Genomic DNA, 18,130 nt, shown 5'->3' on the forward strand with positions numbered 1-18,130 from the left:
CGTCTTTCTGCACCTCTCTCTACAATATACAGTATTTAAAAATATTCACAAAATAACACACATGCTAAATATTCCTAATATGTAAATAAATCAAAATGAAAGAAATAATTTTTTGCACACAAACCCCACGCACCTCTCACAACTCACGCCATGAGTCCAAGAGACCTGAACCGGGTCTCAAAAACAAAATAAAAGTCTTTAGAAAATAAGAAAATAAAAGACACAAGAAAGAAGAAATATACTTATAAATCTAGTGTAACCATTTAACTCCGGCACAATAGCTTGAGTAGTATAGACCCAGCTCCCAACCCAACTTTGTGAATAGATTAACGGTGATTTTTTTTATCGCCAGATTAGAGTCTCACGTTAACGCAGCACGGCCCACCACTAATTTAAACATTAAAACATTTTGTTGTGTGCAACATGTACTGTGTTGTGTTTCACAATGACAATCACTTCACCTTTACTTTCTATAAAGAATTGTATTCTTAGTTGTAGATTGGTACCACCCATTTAGCAATAGGAAGGGGGACTGAGTCATCTAGTTTGGAAAAAGTCCTACATATTTTAGACAGTAATTTGTGAGTTTTTAGATTAAGGAATTCTACCACACTTTTATTTCTAATTTCATTTGATTAAACTTACATTTCATTTATACTATAGATTAAACTTCTTGTTATTCTAGGAATTTATTCTTGTTAATATCATTTTGTTTAACTAATGCATCGAAAGGAATAAAGTGTTTCATCTGTTCCATGTATTTAATGACTTTACTACTCCAGTTTGGGAATTTTATCATGTTATTGTTTGTGGTATGTTGTTCCAAATGGGTGTATGTTTGTATCGGATTAGTGACGACCCAGTCATTTTTAGAAACTCCCACCATGCTGTCAGAGCTGAGCTGATTCTGATGCATAGGTTTCATTTGATTATTGGGCTAATGAAAGATATGTATGAAATCTCTATATTTTAGTGCTTGTTCTATGTCCAGCCATTGCTCAACTAGGTGAATAGGTTTCAACCACCCTGCAATGTGTCTAATCCAAGGCTAATGCATGGTGATTTATCTCATCACCAGTCATATGATGGTGTGCTTATAACTGCAAATAACTAGTCTTTTTTCATAAAGCCAATAGAATAGCATATAATATAAGTTACTGTCTTAAATAAATCTACAATGGAATACATGTCTGCTCTGCTCTCTATGGCTGTTAATGTTAACAGTGCTGTATTTTAGTGCTAAAAAAGGCACACTTTATTGTGTACTGAGCTCTTGTACACCCTTCATGTAGTGGATTTATTGATGCAGACACTAATGCAGTAATGATAGTACCCAGGTTAGTATGCTGTATTATTGCAATAGTGACCTTTAACTCATGAATTGCATGCTGGTAGGAGATGTGTGAGAACGTGGAAATGTCTGGGAAAGTTGACTTTTTCAGCATTTATTTCTATGACATTTAGATCCTTAAGACTGGGATTAGCAGATAAGTATATAACCTAGTAGAGTATATAACCTATTTTTATGATTCACTTTTTAGAATTGGGAAAAAATGTGTAGTAAAATGGACAAAGTGATGATGGAATGCTTGACTGTAAATGCTGTGAAATGATCACTCACAATTTTCCAGCACAGGTAGCTGAAATTGGAGCAGACCATCAACAGATGTTAATGTATTTGGAGGTTGCCTGGCACATAGGTCTGACCTGCGGCAAGTTTTGTTTAGACTGCCTCACTTGGACATACATCACAGTAATGATATTGCTATGTGTTTGATGAGATGAATCAGACAGAAGGAGACATGTCTCTGAATATCTTTAAGATGTGGTCTTTGTATGAGTGTGTGTGTGTGTGTGTTCCATTTGACTGCATCCCCTCGTCTTTTCCTCTGCTTTTGGGCCCTGGTCCATCATCCATTTCTGTGTGGACTGCCTCCTTGTTCTGTCTCTGTCAGGCAGATGGCCTGGCACCAAGGCACAGCAACATATCCTGAAACCAAGTGCATAATTTTAATACTTTTTGTCCAGTATTAGCAGTGTTAGCAGTGTAAAGCAGGTACGCAGAACATCACAAATCTACTGACCTGATACATCACAACCGGTGTAATAGGATCAGTATTCTTACCCTCACCTCTCAGGGGTTTTAATTTTGTGTCTTTTTAGCACGTAGGACTACAGAGGGAGACAGAAGCCAGTGATCATTGACAGGGCCTTAACTAAATTTCTCTCAAATCTTTGATCACACAACAACCTGCTGCATCTTATAAACCTCACCCAGTCATACTTTTACTTCTGTGCTCAGAGAGACTTTGTTTCAGATTGTTCCATCAAAGGCGAAAAGATTCCATGACTTGTAGGTCTGCTTCAAAGCACTAAAACGACAGATCAAAAAGAAGTAACAGCTTTTTGCTATGATCAAAGCCGCACTGGTATACTAGGTGGTAGCTTGCGGGAGAATTTTCTGTTCAGGTGGCTCATGGGCGCAGAGTCAGTGTGTATGGACAGATGATTGGTTAATCAGCTGAACATATAGTAGATAGCAGCTAGTTACCAATCACTGAACAGTGGGCTCAGCTAACAGTTTCCTTATTCCTCTAGCACCCTACTGTAGAATCTTTCATCGGGGTCAACGTTGCTGGATTCACACAACTGAATCCCGAATTGGACCTTTGATAATTCGGTAACTATCAGGGCTGTAACAGTAGTGTAAGACAGGCTATATGAGGTAGAGGGCTAAAGGGGGAGAGATTGGATATTTTAAGGTCGAGTTGAGTTAAATAGGGGCTGTGTCAGTAGTCATGAGTTTCATCCTCGTCCTGGGTCTTGCGTAAGGACAGCTTAAGCATATGATGCAAGAGAGCCACACACCGAGTGGGGAAGAGTAAGAGAGACAGATGAGGGTGGGAAGATGAATTTTTTCTCCCCTGGGATGATTTCCTCATGGACATTTAGTGCAATTATGTCTCCTTCCAAGCCTATGCAATCCCTGGTTTACAGTCCCTAATGCCCATGTCACATAAAAATATCTGCCATTCCTAAAAAATAAATGGCATTTACATTATATATAGCCCTTCTGAAAATCAGTCACACACTTTTGTGCCATATATCGTCCTCTCACTATGTGTAACATTTCAATGATGTAGATGTTCAGGACACCTTGTTTGTTTTAGCACGTGACAATGGTGTAATGCAAGAAAAGGGTGTCTGAGCGTGACATCAGGGTTAACTGTCACTGATAGCTACACAGATCTCTCTGGAAGTTTCTAAAACTGTGTCATATTCACGCAGACACTCTCTCACGCCACACACACACATAACATCAAAGCATACGCATCCATATACCATGTCTCTCCCAGTTGCACGGTGCCTGTCAGTGGCATGATATACTCCTCTGTGGGTCAGAAGGTCCAGCTGAATTTCTTTCTTACGTATGTCCTTCCCAGAACGGCTATGTTAATGATAATTACTTCATCAAATCCTTCTAATTCAGTGGAAGCATCAATTACACTTTTTTCCGAATTCAAATATAACAAAGGTCTCAAGATGACTGATATTGTCAGTGCAGTTTGTCTTGTTAGCTCATGGTGTGAATAGGGTGACTGACGAGACCTTGGCAGGTTCCTGTTACTAAGCGCTCAGTCAGAACGTCTGTCGCCGTGTCTCTCTGACTTCAGGTTACGGGCATGCGGGGTGCCCACTAAAAAAAGCCCCTAGCTGCTCTATCCCTAATGCTACCCTCCCCCTCCTCCCCCTCCTCCTCCATGCTCTTAACCATCAGTCTTTTTACAGGGGGAGGGGATTTGAAATAAAATCAGCTGTCCCTGTCCGCTAGAATACAGAGGTGAACACTGTTGTGTGGAGCTGGTCTCCAACCACATACACACACATAGCCTGGTCTGGTGTGCTGCAGCTGGGTTAACGGAGCCTGGTGGCTGGATACACGTCCTGCTGGTGACAACACAGCTGATAGAGGAACAGGACTGCAGTTGGTGAGTGGACGTGCTTCTGAAAGCTGCACTGCTGGATAGGTGTGTGTCTGTGTGATCTGTGTTGTGATTATAATAACAGACAAGTACAATTACGGTACAAACCAATCAGATAATAACTGAATGGTTAATACCTGCCACAGAGTGCATAGAGTTACAAGAATCCATATGGACTTTGTACACTTGTAGGGTCCTTAGCAGGATCATCTCTCAAGTGGGTCTGTTCTGAGAAGTACTATTGGATAAGTTAAAGTTAAATATATCAGCAGGCTGCTATTCAGAAAGCAAGTTAAAATAGGTCGTAGCCAGGCCTCTCGGTTACGTCTGTCTGCTGCTCGCCCGATCTGTTAAAGGAGAGCACATGAGAACATGTTATTCTGGGTCTTTCTCAGAGGGACCCTGAGACCCCGTGAGCAGGATGGTGTGCTTGTGGGAAATGGCAAACTCTGCTGTCAACCATGACAGCATCCACGTGGCCACTGTGTGCTGTAATGAATTTACCAGGAAGACACAAGTTACAGCACCACTCAGTTTGGAAAAATACTAAATATGGATTTCATTGCATTATTTCCACCAGTACTTCTTATTTTATGGATCTGCGTTCTTACATTTAATTGCTTTGGCAGACACAGTAATACACAGACAGACAGAGAGAGCGAGGGGGAAAGAGAGAGAGACTCAAATGAATCTACAGGTCTTCAGAAGAAATGATCACATCATTATTTTACAACCAAGATTAGTCATTGCTAAACACTAAATGTTAAACTAATATATATTTGAGCAACCCTGCTCATTACACACAACAACAATATAATGATAATTTCTTGATTATGGCACACAATATACTAAAAGTCTGGGTACATTTCAGGACACTGAGGATAACTCATAGTACATGCCCCAATTCCAGCCAACCTTCAACTTGGCCACAGTATAGCAGCTCTACCACATACCACTGACACTTCCTTAATTAGCCACATAGACAGCAGTGTAATTAATTTGTTTGCCCGGAACCTTCTGCATTCGGTTCTTACCAGTTTAACATACAAATATCATTATATCCATTGTTTCTATATTTTAATATGTTACTGAAAATGTGCCCTCTTAGTGGACTATAGTATTTCTTCTACATGTGCCTTGAACATCTGTTTGCTTTCAGTTGACAGCCATACAAATAAAATGTGCTGACACACAATGACTTCATGTTTTGCTCAGACTGCAGTGCAGAAAGATTAAAAAACATGCTTGAGGACAGTGACAGTGAAAGAGAACCAAAACACTTAAGCATGAGAGCCTTGTGACTTTCAGTTTCAGGGAATATGACTCTTTGATAGCCTAAAATAAGGTGGGTTTTATTTCTCAGAAGTTCAGAGGGCCTTCGCTGTGTTGTAATGTGCATGAGTCGCTTTGAATTCATCCCTGAAATATCCAGGGATTGTTGTGGCACTCTTATGCCCCTCTGGCATGTGGAAGGCTGTCTGTCTGTTGACATGGCGTTTTCTCATATTGACATGACAAATGAGCATGTTATTCCTTTGTCGATCTGTCTATTTGAGGACAGCACAGATACTTATGACCTCAGGTGCTGGATGTCTGACCTGTTTGGGATAGAGAATGTAAAATCCCTACTATTTTGGGTGGTGCTGTGTCGGCCCCTCACTCACTCCTCCCTCTCGCTCAGTCTCAGTCTCTGTCTCTATCTCTCGTCCTCTCCTCCTTCCCTGATAGGCTTACACCAGCATGCTCTGCATAGCTGAAGGTCTAAAATTGGTGTTTCAGGGAAGCACAGTTTGGGCATATGGCAGGCGCGTGCCTGGCTGATGATGGTTATAAAGTGGAGTTCACACCATGATATACCTTCATTTAACTTTTTTACTAAGTCACTCTAACTTGCAGAATATGGCACAGAATCTTTGTGAAATCAGTATATTTCATACCAATGTTATGGAAATACAATAAATAAACAAATATGCTGTTCACAAGCAATTAGAGGTTAGAGGGTCCAAAATTCAGAGTTAATTTGCATTTATATAGTTTGGATTTCTTATTGGTCGCTGCAGGACCTGGACAGAAAAAAAAGGAAAACCATGGAAACCATGTCGTGTTTTCTCTTTTCTCACACGCAATTTCAAAATAATGAGATGAGTCTAAACCTGTTGAGAAAAAAATCTTTCTGTTTGTCCTATTTTCTGAGCAACTGTTTTGCAGTATTTTTTATTCGTGTCTATAATGCTCAGTAATATATAGTAATATATCTTTTGGAGGGCAATCCAATTCATCCAAATATTACATGAAAGAAACATTGCGCTAGAAACTGCATTAGAACTGATAGCACTTTTCATATCCTTAACCTGTACTGTCAATAAACCATAACACACTGTTCCCTGATATGATATGAAACAAATAGTACTTAAATCACAAAACCACATTTTATTGGCAATCTTTTATTCTTGATCCTACCATTGCTTCTTGTTTCAGTTCTAACACCATGTTCAAATGTTCCAGAGCAAAAGCAGCCCTGGGCATTTCATCAAGTGAAAGTGATGTCCCCAGTAGCCTCCTCTGACATTGTTTTGTTGTAAATCTGAGTAAATTGCTAACATTCATCTTTAGCTTTAATTGTATGTGCTTGTGTGGTCTGTAGCTGTGGGCAGTGCAAGTGGGCCCAGGGAGGAGACCGAGCTTGAGAGAGACACAGAAAGTGTCTCAGTCAAGGAACGTCTGGCCATGTATCAAGCCGCTGTGGCCAAGAAAGAGACCAGCAGCTCCTCAGCCGGGGTACAGACACACACACACACACACACACACAAAAAAACCCCACATATTTCTGCTTAATTACACTCTGCCATTAAGTGATATCCACTAGAGAAACAGCTCTCTTTGTTATCACTGCAGTAACTCTACTACTCATGGTTCTCACTTTTTAAGTACATTAGCTACCAGAGCACTCACCCATTTAGAGAGCAAAGAAAGACCCTATCACAAGCATGCAACACACACACACTTTCTCCCCCTTATCTGGTTAACCTGAACAGACAGGAAGCAAGGGGAGAGGTTTCCTGTTTTAAATTACAGCCTTACTTGTGTTTCAGTAGTGTAGATACAATGAGCCAATAAGTGGATTTGAGGTGGAAACACACTCACACACACACACACACACACACACACACACACACACACACACTGAGACCAAAGTATTGAGATGCCATTATAATCAACAATGGCAAGTTATTAAAGGACAATTTTAAATTAATGTAGCTGTTGCAAATAAGTCATAAAGGGTCTTGGTGCCATCTACAGGTCATGTCCATCTCTGCTGCTCTATCTTTCATCAGCATGCAAGAGTCAATAATGCTTATTGATATCATGTTATCACATTTTATGTATGTGTATGTTTTGAAGGCTCTGGAAGAGACAGAGGCCTGTTCTGTACCTGGTGGTCTGGCTAATGTGAAGAAGCACTTTGAGTCTCAGGAATTCTCCTCCTCCTCCTCACAGAGCACAGTCACTCAGTTTCACTTCCAACAAAGAACAGCCCAGGTACCACTTATCAAGCCAAACCAAAGCCGACACAAACACTTCTCCTCTTAATGTCAGTTTCCAACCTTTTCAAACATAAATACAGTTCAAGTGAATTCAATTTTTCTAGTTTAGTCAAAATTATTGTTATCCATGGAGCACTAACATCCATTACTGTGTTATTTGCAAAAGGAGGTATCCAGCTCTTCAGAACTGAGTGCCAGGAGCGTGCCATCCTCTCAACATGTTACCTCCAGTCATGGCGAAGGGGTAAACATCACTCACCCATCCACATACTGTACAGTATTTAGCAAAAGCATATTTACCCCATTGAATAAAACGAGAAAATAACTGTTTCAAATAAAATAAGATTTTTAAAAAACTTTTTTTTTACAGATTTCCAGTGAACATAGTTTTCAGCAAAACAGGTTAACTTCAGGACACGAGAACCATTTCAATGACTCTGGTAATTTGCTTTTGATAATGTAATCAGTGTCAGTGTTATAATGTTCAGAATTGTCAGTAAAAATCAATGTCATGAAATATGAAATGTTGACCAGTGTCAGAGCAAAGTTAACAGCTATTTATTCAAAACACTGATTAGGAGGAGTTTAACTAATCATCATATGTCAACATAATTTAAAAAATCAATAGTAACATTAAAAAGTCACTGACAATTTCTCTGTTTACAAGTTTATTCATGTTTTGGCCTGTTGATGTGTAACTCTCATCGGTACGGAGTCATTATTGCCTAGTAACAATTCTTTGTTCCTGTCATTACGTTGTACTACAGTGAGGGTGATTGGATGTGAGGAACTGCCCAAAGTATCCACCTATGCCTTGAAGCAGCAATATGAAAAGAGCATTGAGGAGGCCACACCAAGCAAACAAGTTAAGGTAAAGAATTGTCACTTACCACTCTTGGGTGGCTGTTGTTTTGGAACATTTTTTCCTGTTGTCCTAATTGATAAGGATTATTGCAATAGTGTTGTTCATAGCTGTTTTTAAATTGTAATAACATAGATATAATGAATATTACTATATAAATTTATATACTGAAACAACGAATTTCCCTCCTTCCAAAATGCTATCAGATTGACCTTGATAACAGCCAGATTCAATGGGCACCCGTAAACATTTCTTCGAAGGTCACCCAGGGAGGCAAGTATGAAACAGTGGCTGTTACCAGAACAGTTGAAGCTGCCTCCTCCAGTACTTTGTCATCTCAAACAGTAGAGCAGCAATTTCCTCCTCCACCGAGTACAGACCTGCTCCAGGTACCGTCTGAAATCCCAGAACGTTGCTCTTCACCACAGCCCCATGAGCACATCTGCCCCCATCGACTCGCCATGAACAGGGACCTGTACTCCAGGCAGAGAAACCTCAATGAACTGAAACGCCTCTATAAGCACATCCACCCAGAGGTGCGCAAAAACCTGGAGAGGGATCTCTTCAGTCAAGAGCTGGAGTGTCATGAGGAATATTCTGGGGACACTCAGCAGGCCCGCTACATGTTTGAGAGCAGTAGTGGGGGCAGTCCTAGCAAGTGCATGAGCCCAGAAAGGGAATACCTGGAATGGGATGAGATTCTAAAAGGAGAGGTGCAGTCCATGCGATGGATGTTTGAGAACAAACCACTGGATAGCATCAAAGACCAGACACCCGATGAGAATGATAACAAGAACATTTCCCAACAGGAGATCATTGCAGGAAGTGATGTGAAATACACTACATGGAAGTTTGAGACACAACCAATTGATGTGCTGGGTGCAGATAAACCTAATTGCACTGAACATTCTGTAAGGGCAAAAGAGCTTGCCAGGGGTGATGTTAGAACAGCTACCTGGCTTTTTGAGACTCAGCCATTGGACTCCCTCAACAAAATTTACCAGGAGGATGAACAAGGGACTGAGGTCGTTTACACAAAAGATATTTCAGGAGGGGATGTAAAAACAGCTCGCTACCTGTTCGAAACACAGCATCTGGACACCCTTGGTCACACAGAAACCATTGATGAAAGCCACTTCCTGCATTTGAAGTCAGAGCTAGAGGAGATAAAAGGTGAGGTGAAGACATCAACAAAAATGTTTGAGACACTGCCCATGTGTGTAATCCGTGGTGATTCTGGAGAAATGCTAGAAATCACCAAGGTCAGACGGGAAGAGACAGAGAAGGGAGATGTTAAAACTTCACGCTGGTTATTTGAAACACAGCCTCTGGATATAATAAACAAAGACCCTGCTAATGTAAAGTTGATCTGCGGCGTCTCAATGGAGGAAAACTACCAAGGTGGCGTAAACAGGGGCAGATGGCTTTTTGAAACAAAAACCTTAGACTCAATTAAGGATGAAGAGTGGGAAAACTCCAAGACACAGAAGGAAGAGATCATTGGGGCTGATGTTCGGAGACACTGCATGGTTTTTGAGACACAGTCCATGGACACCCTTAAAGACAATGCAAATGCCCGACCATTGCCAACAGAAGAAATAATGGGTGGAGATGTAACATCAGCAAGACATCTATTTGAAACAGTACCAATTGACGGCTTAAAGGAACTCCCAGAGGTTGGAAAGCTCAAGAAAACAATTGCATCAGAGGAGGAAAAGGGAGATGTTAGACATCAGACATGGATGTTTGAAAGAAATCCAATAGAAGATATCAGGGAAGATAAGAAGGAGATTATGCGCACAATTAATATAGAGGAACTGGAAAAGGGTGATGTCACAAACTACAAGGAGAAATTTGAAACTATGGACTTGAGCAAATGTGTAGACATGCAAAAGATAAAGGTTGAAGGTGTCACAAGTGGTTCAGTGAAGTCCAGCAAATTTATGTTTGAATCTACTCCTTTGTATGCCATACAGGACAGCTATGGGCACTATCATGAGGTTAGAACTGTGAGAAGAGAAGAAGTGATAAAAGGAGATGTCTGCAGCTGCAGGTGGATGTTTGAGACACGACCTATTGATCAATTTGATGACAGCCTTAATAAATTTCAGATCATTAAGGGCATATCCAAACAGGAAATTGAATCAGGGGATGTCAAAACGGCCAAATGGCTGTTTGAAACTCAACCTCTTGATGCGATTAAATATTTCAGCAACATTGACGATGAGGAGACAAAGAAGAAAAAGGGTCTTGATATTGAGAGAGGTGATGTTAAGACCTGCAGGTGGTTGTTCGAAACTCAACCTATGGATGTGTTGTATGAGAAGGCAGAGGTGAAGAATGAGATTGAATCCAATGAACTCCAAAAAGGGGATGTCAAAACGTGCACCTGGCTCTTTGAAACCCAGGCCCTGGACACTATTCGTGAGGAGTCAGAAGCAAGTTTGATGACACACACTATAAAACAAGAAGACATTCAGGGTAAGGATGTACGTCTGGCTAGGTTCTTGTTTGAGACCGAGAACTTGGACAACATCACTGGTGAGGAGGAGAGGGCTTTTAAGAAAGTGACAGAGATTGACATACAGTCTGGTGATGTGTCCAAAATGAAGTACATCTTTGAGAACCAGTCCACCGATATTATGACCTCTTCCTCTGAGGAGATGATGCAAAAGATAAAAATGCATCAGGCTGAGGACATACAGAAGGGAAATGTAGTGAACTGCACATGGCTTTTTGAGAACCAACCGATAGATGCAATTCATGACAGCCCTGAGGAATCCAGAGGTGTTCGTACAGTGACAGACATAAAAGGTGGAAATGTTGACAAAGGCCGTTTTATCTTTGAGACTTACTCTTTGGATAAAATAAATGAAGATTATTCTGAGACTGAGAACACAAAATTCAAAACTAGAGAAGAAACTGAGAAAGGAGATGTGAAGAATTACACAATGATGTTTGAGACCCAACCTCTTTATGCCATCAAGGACAAAGAAGGTCACTATCATGAAGTAACTACTGTTACCAAAGAGGAGATTGTAAGCGGAGACGTTGTGGGGGCCAGATGGCTTTTTGAGACCAAGCCACTTGATTCAATTAAGGACACTGATGAGGTGTACATTATTAAAGCAGTGACGGAAGAAGATGTGCAGAAAGGAGATGTCACTTCAGCCAGGTGGAGGTTTGAGACACAGCCATTAGATGAAATTACTGAAGACATGAAAGTCAGAGTAAAAACAGTGGACGACATTCAAGGAGGCGATGTCCAAATGAATAAACAGCGCTTTGAGACAGAAGACGTGTCTGAAAAGTATGTAAGGACAGTTAGCGTGAGTGAAATTCAAAAGGGTGATGTGCGTTCTGCTACATGGATGTTTGAAACACATATGATTGACAAAATTTGTGGGGAGGGCTCAGAGTATGATGAAATGGAAAAAGTTATAAAAGAAGAGGTGGTGAAAGGAGATGTCAAGCAATCTGTCTGGCTATTCGAACAAAAACCAATTGATCACATCAATGACAACAAGAACACTACAAAGGTAGTGAGCCATGAGGATATTCCCCAAGCTGACGTAAAAACAACAACATGGCTTTTTGAAACAACACCTTTGACAGAGTTCAATGAGAGCAGTGTGGAGAAAACGGAGATAATGGGCAAAAGCATTAAGGAGACTCTGGGGGAGCTTTACAGCCAGAAAATGGTCAAATCACAGGGGATTCTCATTGAGGCGGATGAGGTAGGCGATGTAAGGATGGCAAAATACAAACTCATGAATCAGGAGGCACCGGAGATTCAGAGAGAGGAAGTGATTCGAGGTGACCTTGAAAACATCATGTTGAATCTGCTTAACAGAAGAGAGGGGGCAGAGAGAGGCATAATCATTGATGAGGAAGAAAGAGGAAATGTAAACACAACAGTGAAGCAACTGTTCAACCAAGAGAGAGATATCAATGTGGAGAAGGAGGAGATAATCAGAGGAGACATACAGGAAGCCATTAATAACCTTCTGAAGGAGGAAGGGTCAAGCAAACGTGGCATATTGATTCAGGAAGATGAGAAAGGTGATGTTAGGATGACCATTTATTCTCTGCTCAACAATGAATCTGGGGGAAGTACTGAAAAAGAGGATATTGTCAAAGGGAATGTAAGAGGAACCTTGCACAGACTCCTTTCGAACTCTGGTGCTTTGGACCAATCAGCAAAGATTAAAGTTGGTGATACAGAGAGAGGAAATGTTAGTTTCTACTCCACATGTATAGAATCTGGGGCACTTGACTACCTCCGCCAGCTACAGGTTGAATCTGGTGAAGTCACTGAAGAAAGGGCAAAGGAAAAAATAATTGGTGGTGATGTTGAACATACTAAGCTTATACTTAAGAAAAATAATCATCAATTTGAACGCACAGTTGCACAAGATGAAATTGTTCCTGGTGATGTACACAGTACAGTAAAGGTCTTTATGATGGAGCCAGTGCACTCTTCCCATAATCTGCAGAAGGAGGAGATTGTTAAAGGAGATTTGAGAGCGGCACTAGACTCTTTAACTCAGGCTGTGCATCAAAAAGTGGTGATGGAGAAAGAGGATGTGGTGAAAGGGGACATCAGCACCACCCTCAAGTCCCTGGAGGAGGCCCAGCATCAGGCCAAAGACATAGAAAAGCCTGAAATTGTCCGAGGTGACATAAGAGGAGCCTTAGAGTCCCTGGAAAAATCAGCAACAGCCAAGACTGATGTCATCGTAGAAGACGTAGTTTCAGGTGATATAAAAGGAACCTTGAAATCCTTAGAAGATTCAATACTTGCTGTAAAGGAGGTGAACAAAGAAGAGATTGTCAAAGGTGACATCCAAATGGCCCTCCAAAATCTGCATGATGCATCATTAGAGAAAACAGTCTATCAGCATCAGGTTAGTGAACAAGGAGATGTGAAAGGGACCATACAACTCTTATTGGAGCCTGCTTCTCCAAGAATGCAGCGCAGAGCAAGCACTGAGGGTGACATTAAGAACTCAATAAAATCACTGTATGAACAGGAGGAGTCTCAGATAGAGAAAGAAGAGGTCATCAAGGGGAATGTTCAAGGTACCATAAAATGTCTGATGCAGAGAAAAGAGCATTCAAGCCTCAAAGGGAGTTCTCCTCGGAGAGTCAAAAGTAAAAATCCATACTCTGCACTCCATGCTTGCCCAGAGTGCTTGGCTGCTGCAATGGCTGAGAGCAGGGCTGCCAGCGAGGCCCTTGCTGTAAAGGATCTGTCCCAAAACAATGAATCACAAAGCGGTGCCCAGAAACTCACCAAAATTCTGTCAGAGGAGAATCAGAGTCAGTCCCTTGTGACACAAACCACAGCAGTCAGTAAACCTACATCTTCTCAGCAAGTCAATATACAGATTAATGCAAAACAAGAGCAGTCAAAGCAGGAAGTGAAGGTCAAGTCAAAGCAGCAAAAGAACATTAAGCAACACCAAATAGCAGTTAAACAACAACACAAAAAAGAACAGCAGCAGAAGATAAGTGTTCAGCAGCAGCAGACGAACGTGCATCAGGAACAAACCAAGACACAGCAACAAACAAATGTTGAACAGCAGCAAATAAATGTTAAGCATCAACAAGCAAATGTTAAAGAGAAGCTAACAACTTTTCAGGAGCAGCTGACAAATGTAAAGGAACAGCAAATGAATGTAGAAAAAACTGGTAAACAAGACACAGCCATTGCAGCCCCTGTTCTGCTTAAAAAGAAACGTGTTGGTAAGCAGGTGGCTGAGGACAATGTGGCTGCGGTTACAGGCACAAACGAGACTCTGCAGACCAACATCAGCACTAAACAAACGCAGGAAATAAAGACAATGACACAGGTCCAGACCTCCATCACCACAGAACACAAGTCTGTTACTCAGAAGCAATCAGTTAAGAATCTAAAATCCGACTACCGGAATCTCAATACAAAGGGTCTAATCAAGAAAGGGAGACCTGAGATTCACTTCCCACCTCCGCCATCATCACCACCTCCTACATCTGAATCAGAACTCTCTCTTCCACCACCTCCATCTCCTGTGGCAGAAAGTGACATTCACGTATCCCTCTCTCCTCGTCCTCCTCCTGTTATGAGGCAGGACAGTGACCTGCCCCTGCCTCCCCCTCCACCTTTGCCTGTTGAATCAGAGCCGGAATTCTTCCCACCACCGCCCCAGGATTTATTGCCCCCACCACCATCCCAGCAAGAGCTCAGCAGAGTTTCCCAGCCTGCACCTGTAAAGCCTAAAGGACGCCCTCTCTTTAAAGTACCTGAGCCGCCCAAGCAGCCAGAGCATCCCAAGTTGAAACTTCAAAAAAAGTCCATACCAGTGCCCCCACCACCACCTCCAGCACCTGTGGCTGAGAAGGAGGACCACTTGACATTATCTAGTAAAGCAAAGGACAAATTGAGCAAACATAAGGAACAAACAAAGGCACAGGTTGAGAGTGAACGACCTGAGCCACCAACCAATAAAATTCCTCTGGAGCTTCCAACAACTGAGTCCATACAAGATTCTCCTCATCCAAAAAAGAAAGTTTTTGTCCCACCTATCAAAATTCCTCCACCCCCTGAACCGACCATCGAAACAAAGTCCAAACAATATGCCAGAAAGTTCAAAACTCCACTTATGCTAGCTGAGGAAAGGTATCGTAAACAAAAAGAGGAGGCAGAGAAAAGCAAAGTGGCCAGTAGTCCTACATCACCTCCAAGCTACATTCAAACTCAGGCCTCAAATAGCATAGCACATCAAGTCTCCACTAATGAAAATGTTGGGAAATCTGAAAGCTGTTCAGAAACAACACAAGACAAACTGATAGATCAAAAAACTGAAACAAAACCACCTCCTGTGTTACAAGATCCCACAATAAAAAAAGTGCCAATTGCACCTGGTAAGTCTGTGAAACCCACAATAAATAAAAATCAGACTCATGAGTTGGCTGAAAATTCCACAGACAGAAAGAAAATGATCGATGTTCAGTCTTCCACAGTTATCGCTGAGAAACAACAAATTACAAAAGCTGCCTCAAAAAAGCACCAGGTGACTACCATTGCCAATAAACAAGATGTTTCTAAGTCTATGCCTCCTGATGTTATAGTTCAACCTCCCAATGCCATGGCTTCCTCTGTTGTCACTGAGGAACATAAGGCCTCTTCAACGACCAGTACAGAGATGTGTCGTTTTAAACAGGAAGACATTCAACATTTAGCAGGTTGTGTGCCACAGGATGGCATTAAAGCCCCCCTTCAACCAACAAAGATACCAAAAGTGACTCCTAACTTCAAAGTTAAGACGCTAAAGGTTGGGAAAACAGATGAAGTACAGGAGGCTTGCAGAGAAAGCACCATAATTTCAACAATGAAGGACTCTGCAACCATCTCTCAGGTCACTCTGGCTCATGAAAGCTCTCAAACTGATACAAATATTATCAAACAAAAAGAGGAAGTAGACATTGAGAAAGCCACAGACTCCAAGGATTCAAAAATGGTTGTACAGATGACGAAATCCAAGCAGAAGTCAAAAAAAGATAAGGAAGAAAAGCTGGCAGTACCCATTAAAGTAGCTTCTGTTGCCAAAGAAGGTCAATTAACTACATCTTTGGAAGTGCCCCATATTCATGGGATGGTGATGGTCAAGCAGTCCCATCAAACAATGAAGGAGGAGCATATTCAAGTACACGAGGAGGTGGTTATTACAGAGAGCAAGGTACATCAGCAGAGCTGTCAGGAGCAGAGTAGAATTCAGACAAAGAAGCAACTTAGGTCATCCCAGCAGCTGCAGGAGGCAGCGATGTCGAAACAGGAGATGAACAAGCATGCACTGCCAGAGCTTGTCTGCAAGTCTTCAAGAGAGAGCACTGAATTTGAAAAATGTGAAGAATTGCATAAACTGCTTACACACATTGATGAATTGCAGAGAACATCTGGAAAGACTGAGCTCAGCTCTGTGAAGGCAATGATATCCCCTATTCCTGACTGGTTGATAGGTACAGAAGAAAAGAATAAGCTTGTTGGAAGTCAAGCACACAAACAAAATCTAATTGAAGTCATTTCTTATGTAAGAAACCTAGCTCAAGCAAAGCTGGATTTCCTTGAAGGAAAATCTGAAAGTCAAGCTACATATGAGAAGAAAGCTGTTGGTGGAGCAACTCCAAAGATATCCAAGATTAGCATTGGCTCTGCTAAAATAGCGACCAAGAAGAAAGGGGTGGAGGAGAAAGAGAGCAAGCAGGAGGATGAGCTCACTAAAACAATGACTCCAGAGCTCAGAATGCCCCCTGACTTGATCAGAATGAAAACTCCATCTCCAACATTCATCAGCATCGAGTCAACCAGGAAGATAGATTCACCCTACAGTGTGACACCCTCCCCACCTCCCTCTTACAGGTCAGGTACAACACCTACACCACCACCTCGCTGGTCAGACTCCCCCACATCGAGGCTTAGCCGAGCCACACCTTCACCCACCATGAGTCGATCAGAAAAGTTGGCCAAACTAAAGGACACAACTGCTAAACTCTCAAGTGGCATGACTCCACCACCTCCCTTGCCGATCCCTGAACACATGATTATGCATGTGGCAGAAGCAGAGGAGTCCCTGTCCTCCAGCCATCAGGAGGTCACCATAGAAACTCATACAGTAGATGTCTCTGAGATGGTTGACTCAATGTTGACTGTGAAAGATAAACGGGAGTTCTTTGAAGAAGCCCAAAAGGCTGAGGTCAACAAAACATACGTACGAAAGGACCCTATTGATATCCCAGAGCGTCTGGGTCCTGATGCTGAGGAATTCTATGATGAGATCCATGAAAAGATGAAGGAAGATCTCCCTAAGGTCGATCTCTCTAAGCTAGTCAACAAATTTGAAACTCCACAGCCCAAAGTCTATATCAGAAGGGACCCCATTGTTATTCCAGAAAGACTAGGAAGTGATACAGAGGATGCTGATACAGAAATAAACAAAAAACCTGGTCAAATTGAGGAATTGCCTACATATGACATCAAGGCTATTAAGAACGTCTTTGAAATGGGGGAGCAGGGCTATCGCCATATCAGAGATGACAAGGACAAACTAGAAAAGCGAGAGGAAGAGTTGTCTCAGCCCACAGATTACTCTGAAACCAAATCAATCACAGAGCAGTTCTCTGGTGTGGATGAGTTTGGCAACAAGGTGACAGGATCAATGAGTGAAAGCACCACGCACTCACACAGCACCATGACCAGATGCGAGCCGCCCACCTACGCAGATGTAGTCAGGGGGATGGTGCCTGTCCTGAACGTGCCTGCCGAGGCTTCAGCTGAAGAACTCTTGAAGAGTTTCCAGCAATCCTGGGCGGAGAGTGAGAACGTGTTCCGAAACCTGGGCTTCACCGTGTCTGAGCAACACACCACTCAGAGCTCATCTCACCAAAGAGAGACTGTGATAACTGGTAATCTTGTGTGGCAGCATGGGGCAGGCTAATGCTAAAACCCACGGTGTGTTCATTACAAGTGTTCGTTTTTTGTGGTTTGCAACTGTGTGAACAACAGTATGTCTGCACTGTTACTAGCTCCACTTCAAACATGATCAAAAAAAGGTTTTATTTTAACCATGTGAGTTATAATACTCTGAAAATGTACTTAATCAATGAAAAAATAAATGTAGTTTTTAGCAAATATATTTATTGGTTTGATTTGATTGGTGTGCTAATTTTCAGCATTAATGTGTCTGCATTTCATGTTTAAT

General features: G+C 41.8%; 1 protein-coding gene across 2 annotated transcripts in view; it reads left to right on the forward strand.

Annotated features, from left to right (window-relative positions):
• The window catches only part of xirp2a (xin actin binding repeat containing 2a), a 31,139-nt gene that overhangs the window by 12,421 nt on the left and 588 nt on the right, over nucleotides 1-18,130 (forward strand). The window contains exons 1-7 of one of the 2 annotated variants that reach the window (XM_028979928.1): nucleotides 3,809-3,989; nucleotides 6,628-6,761; nucleotides 7,386-7,523; nucleotides 7,695-7,772; nucleotides 7,899-7,968; nucleotides 8,296-8,399; nucleotides 8,597-17,834. In XM_028979928.1, coding sequence (XP_028835761.1) covers nucleotides 6,711-6,761; nucleotides 7,386-7,523; nucleotides 7,695-7,772; nucleotides 7,899-7,968; nucleotides 8,296-8,399; nucleotides 8,597-17,834 — 9,679 coding nt within the window. In that variant the 5' untranslated portion in view covers nucleotides 3,809-3,989; nucleotides 6,628-6,710. Of the gene's footprint in view, nucleotides 1-3,808; nucleotides 3,990-6,627; nucleotides 6,762-7,385; nucleotides 7,524-7,694; nucleotides 7,773-7,898; nucleotides 7,969-8,295; nucleotides 8,400-8,596; nucleotides 17,835-18,130 lie in introns of those variants that run through there. The other variant, XM_028979927.1, reaches the window with a different exon arrangement.

The sequence above is a fragment of the Denticeps clupeoides genome, chromosome 5 (genome assembly GCF_900700375.1).
Source record: "Denticeps clupeoides chromosome 5, fDenClu1.1, whole genome shotgun sequence".
In the NCBI taxonomy this organism is placed as follows: domain Eukaryota; kingdom Metazoa; phylum Chordata; class Actinopteri; order Clupeiformes; family Denticipitidae; genus Denticeps; species Denticeps clupeoides.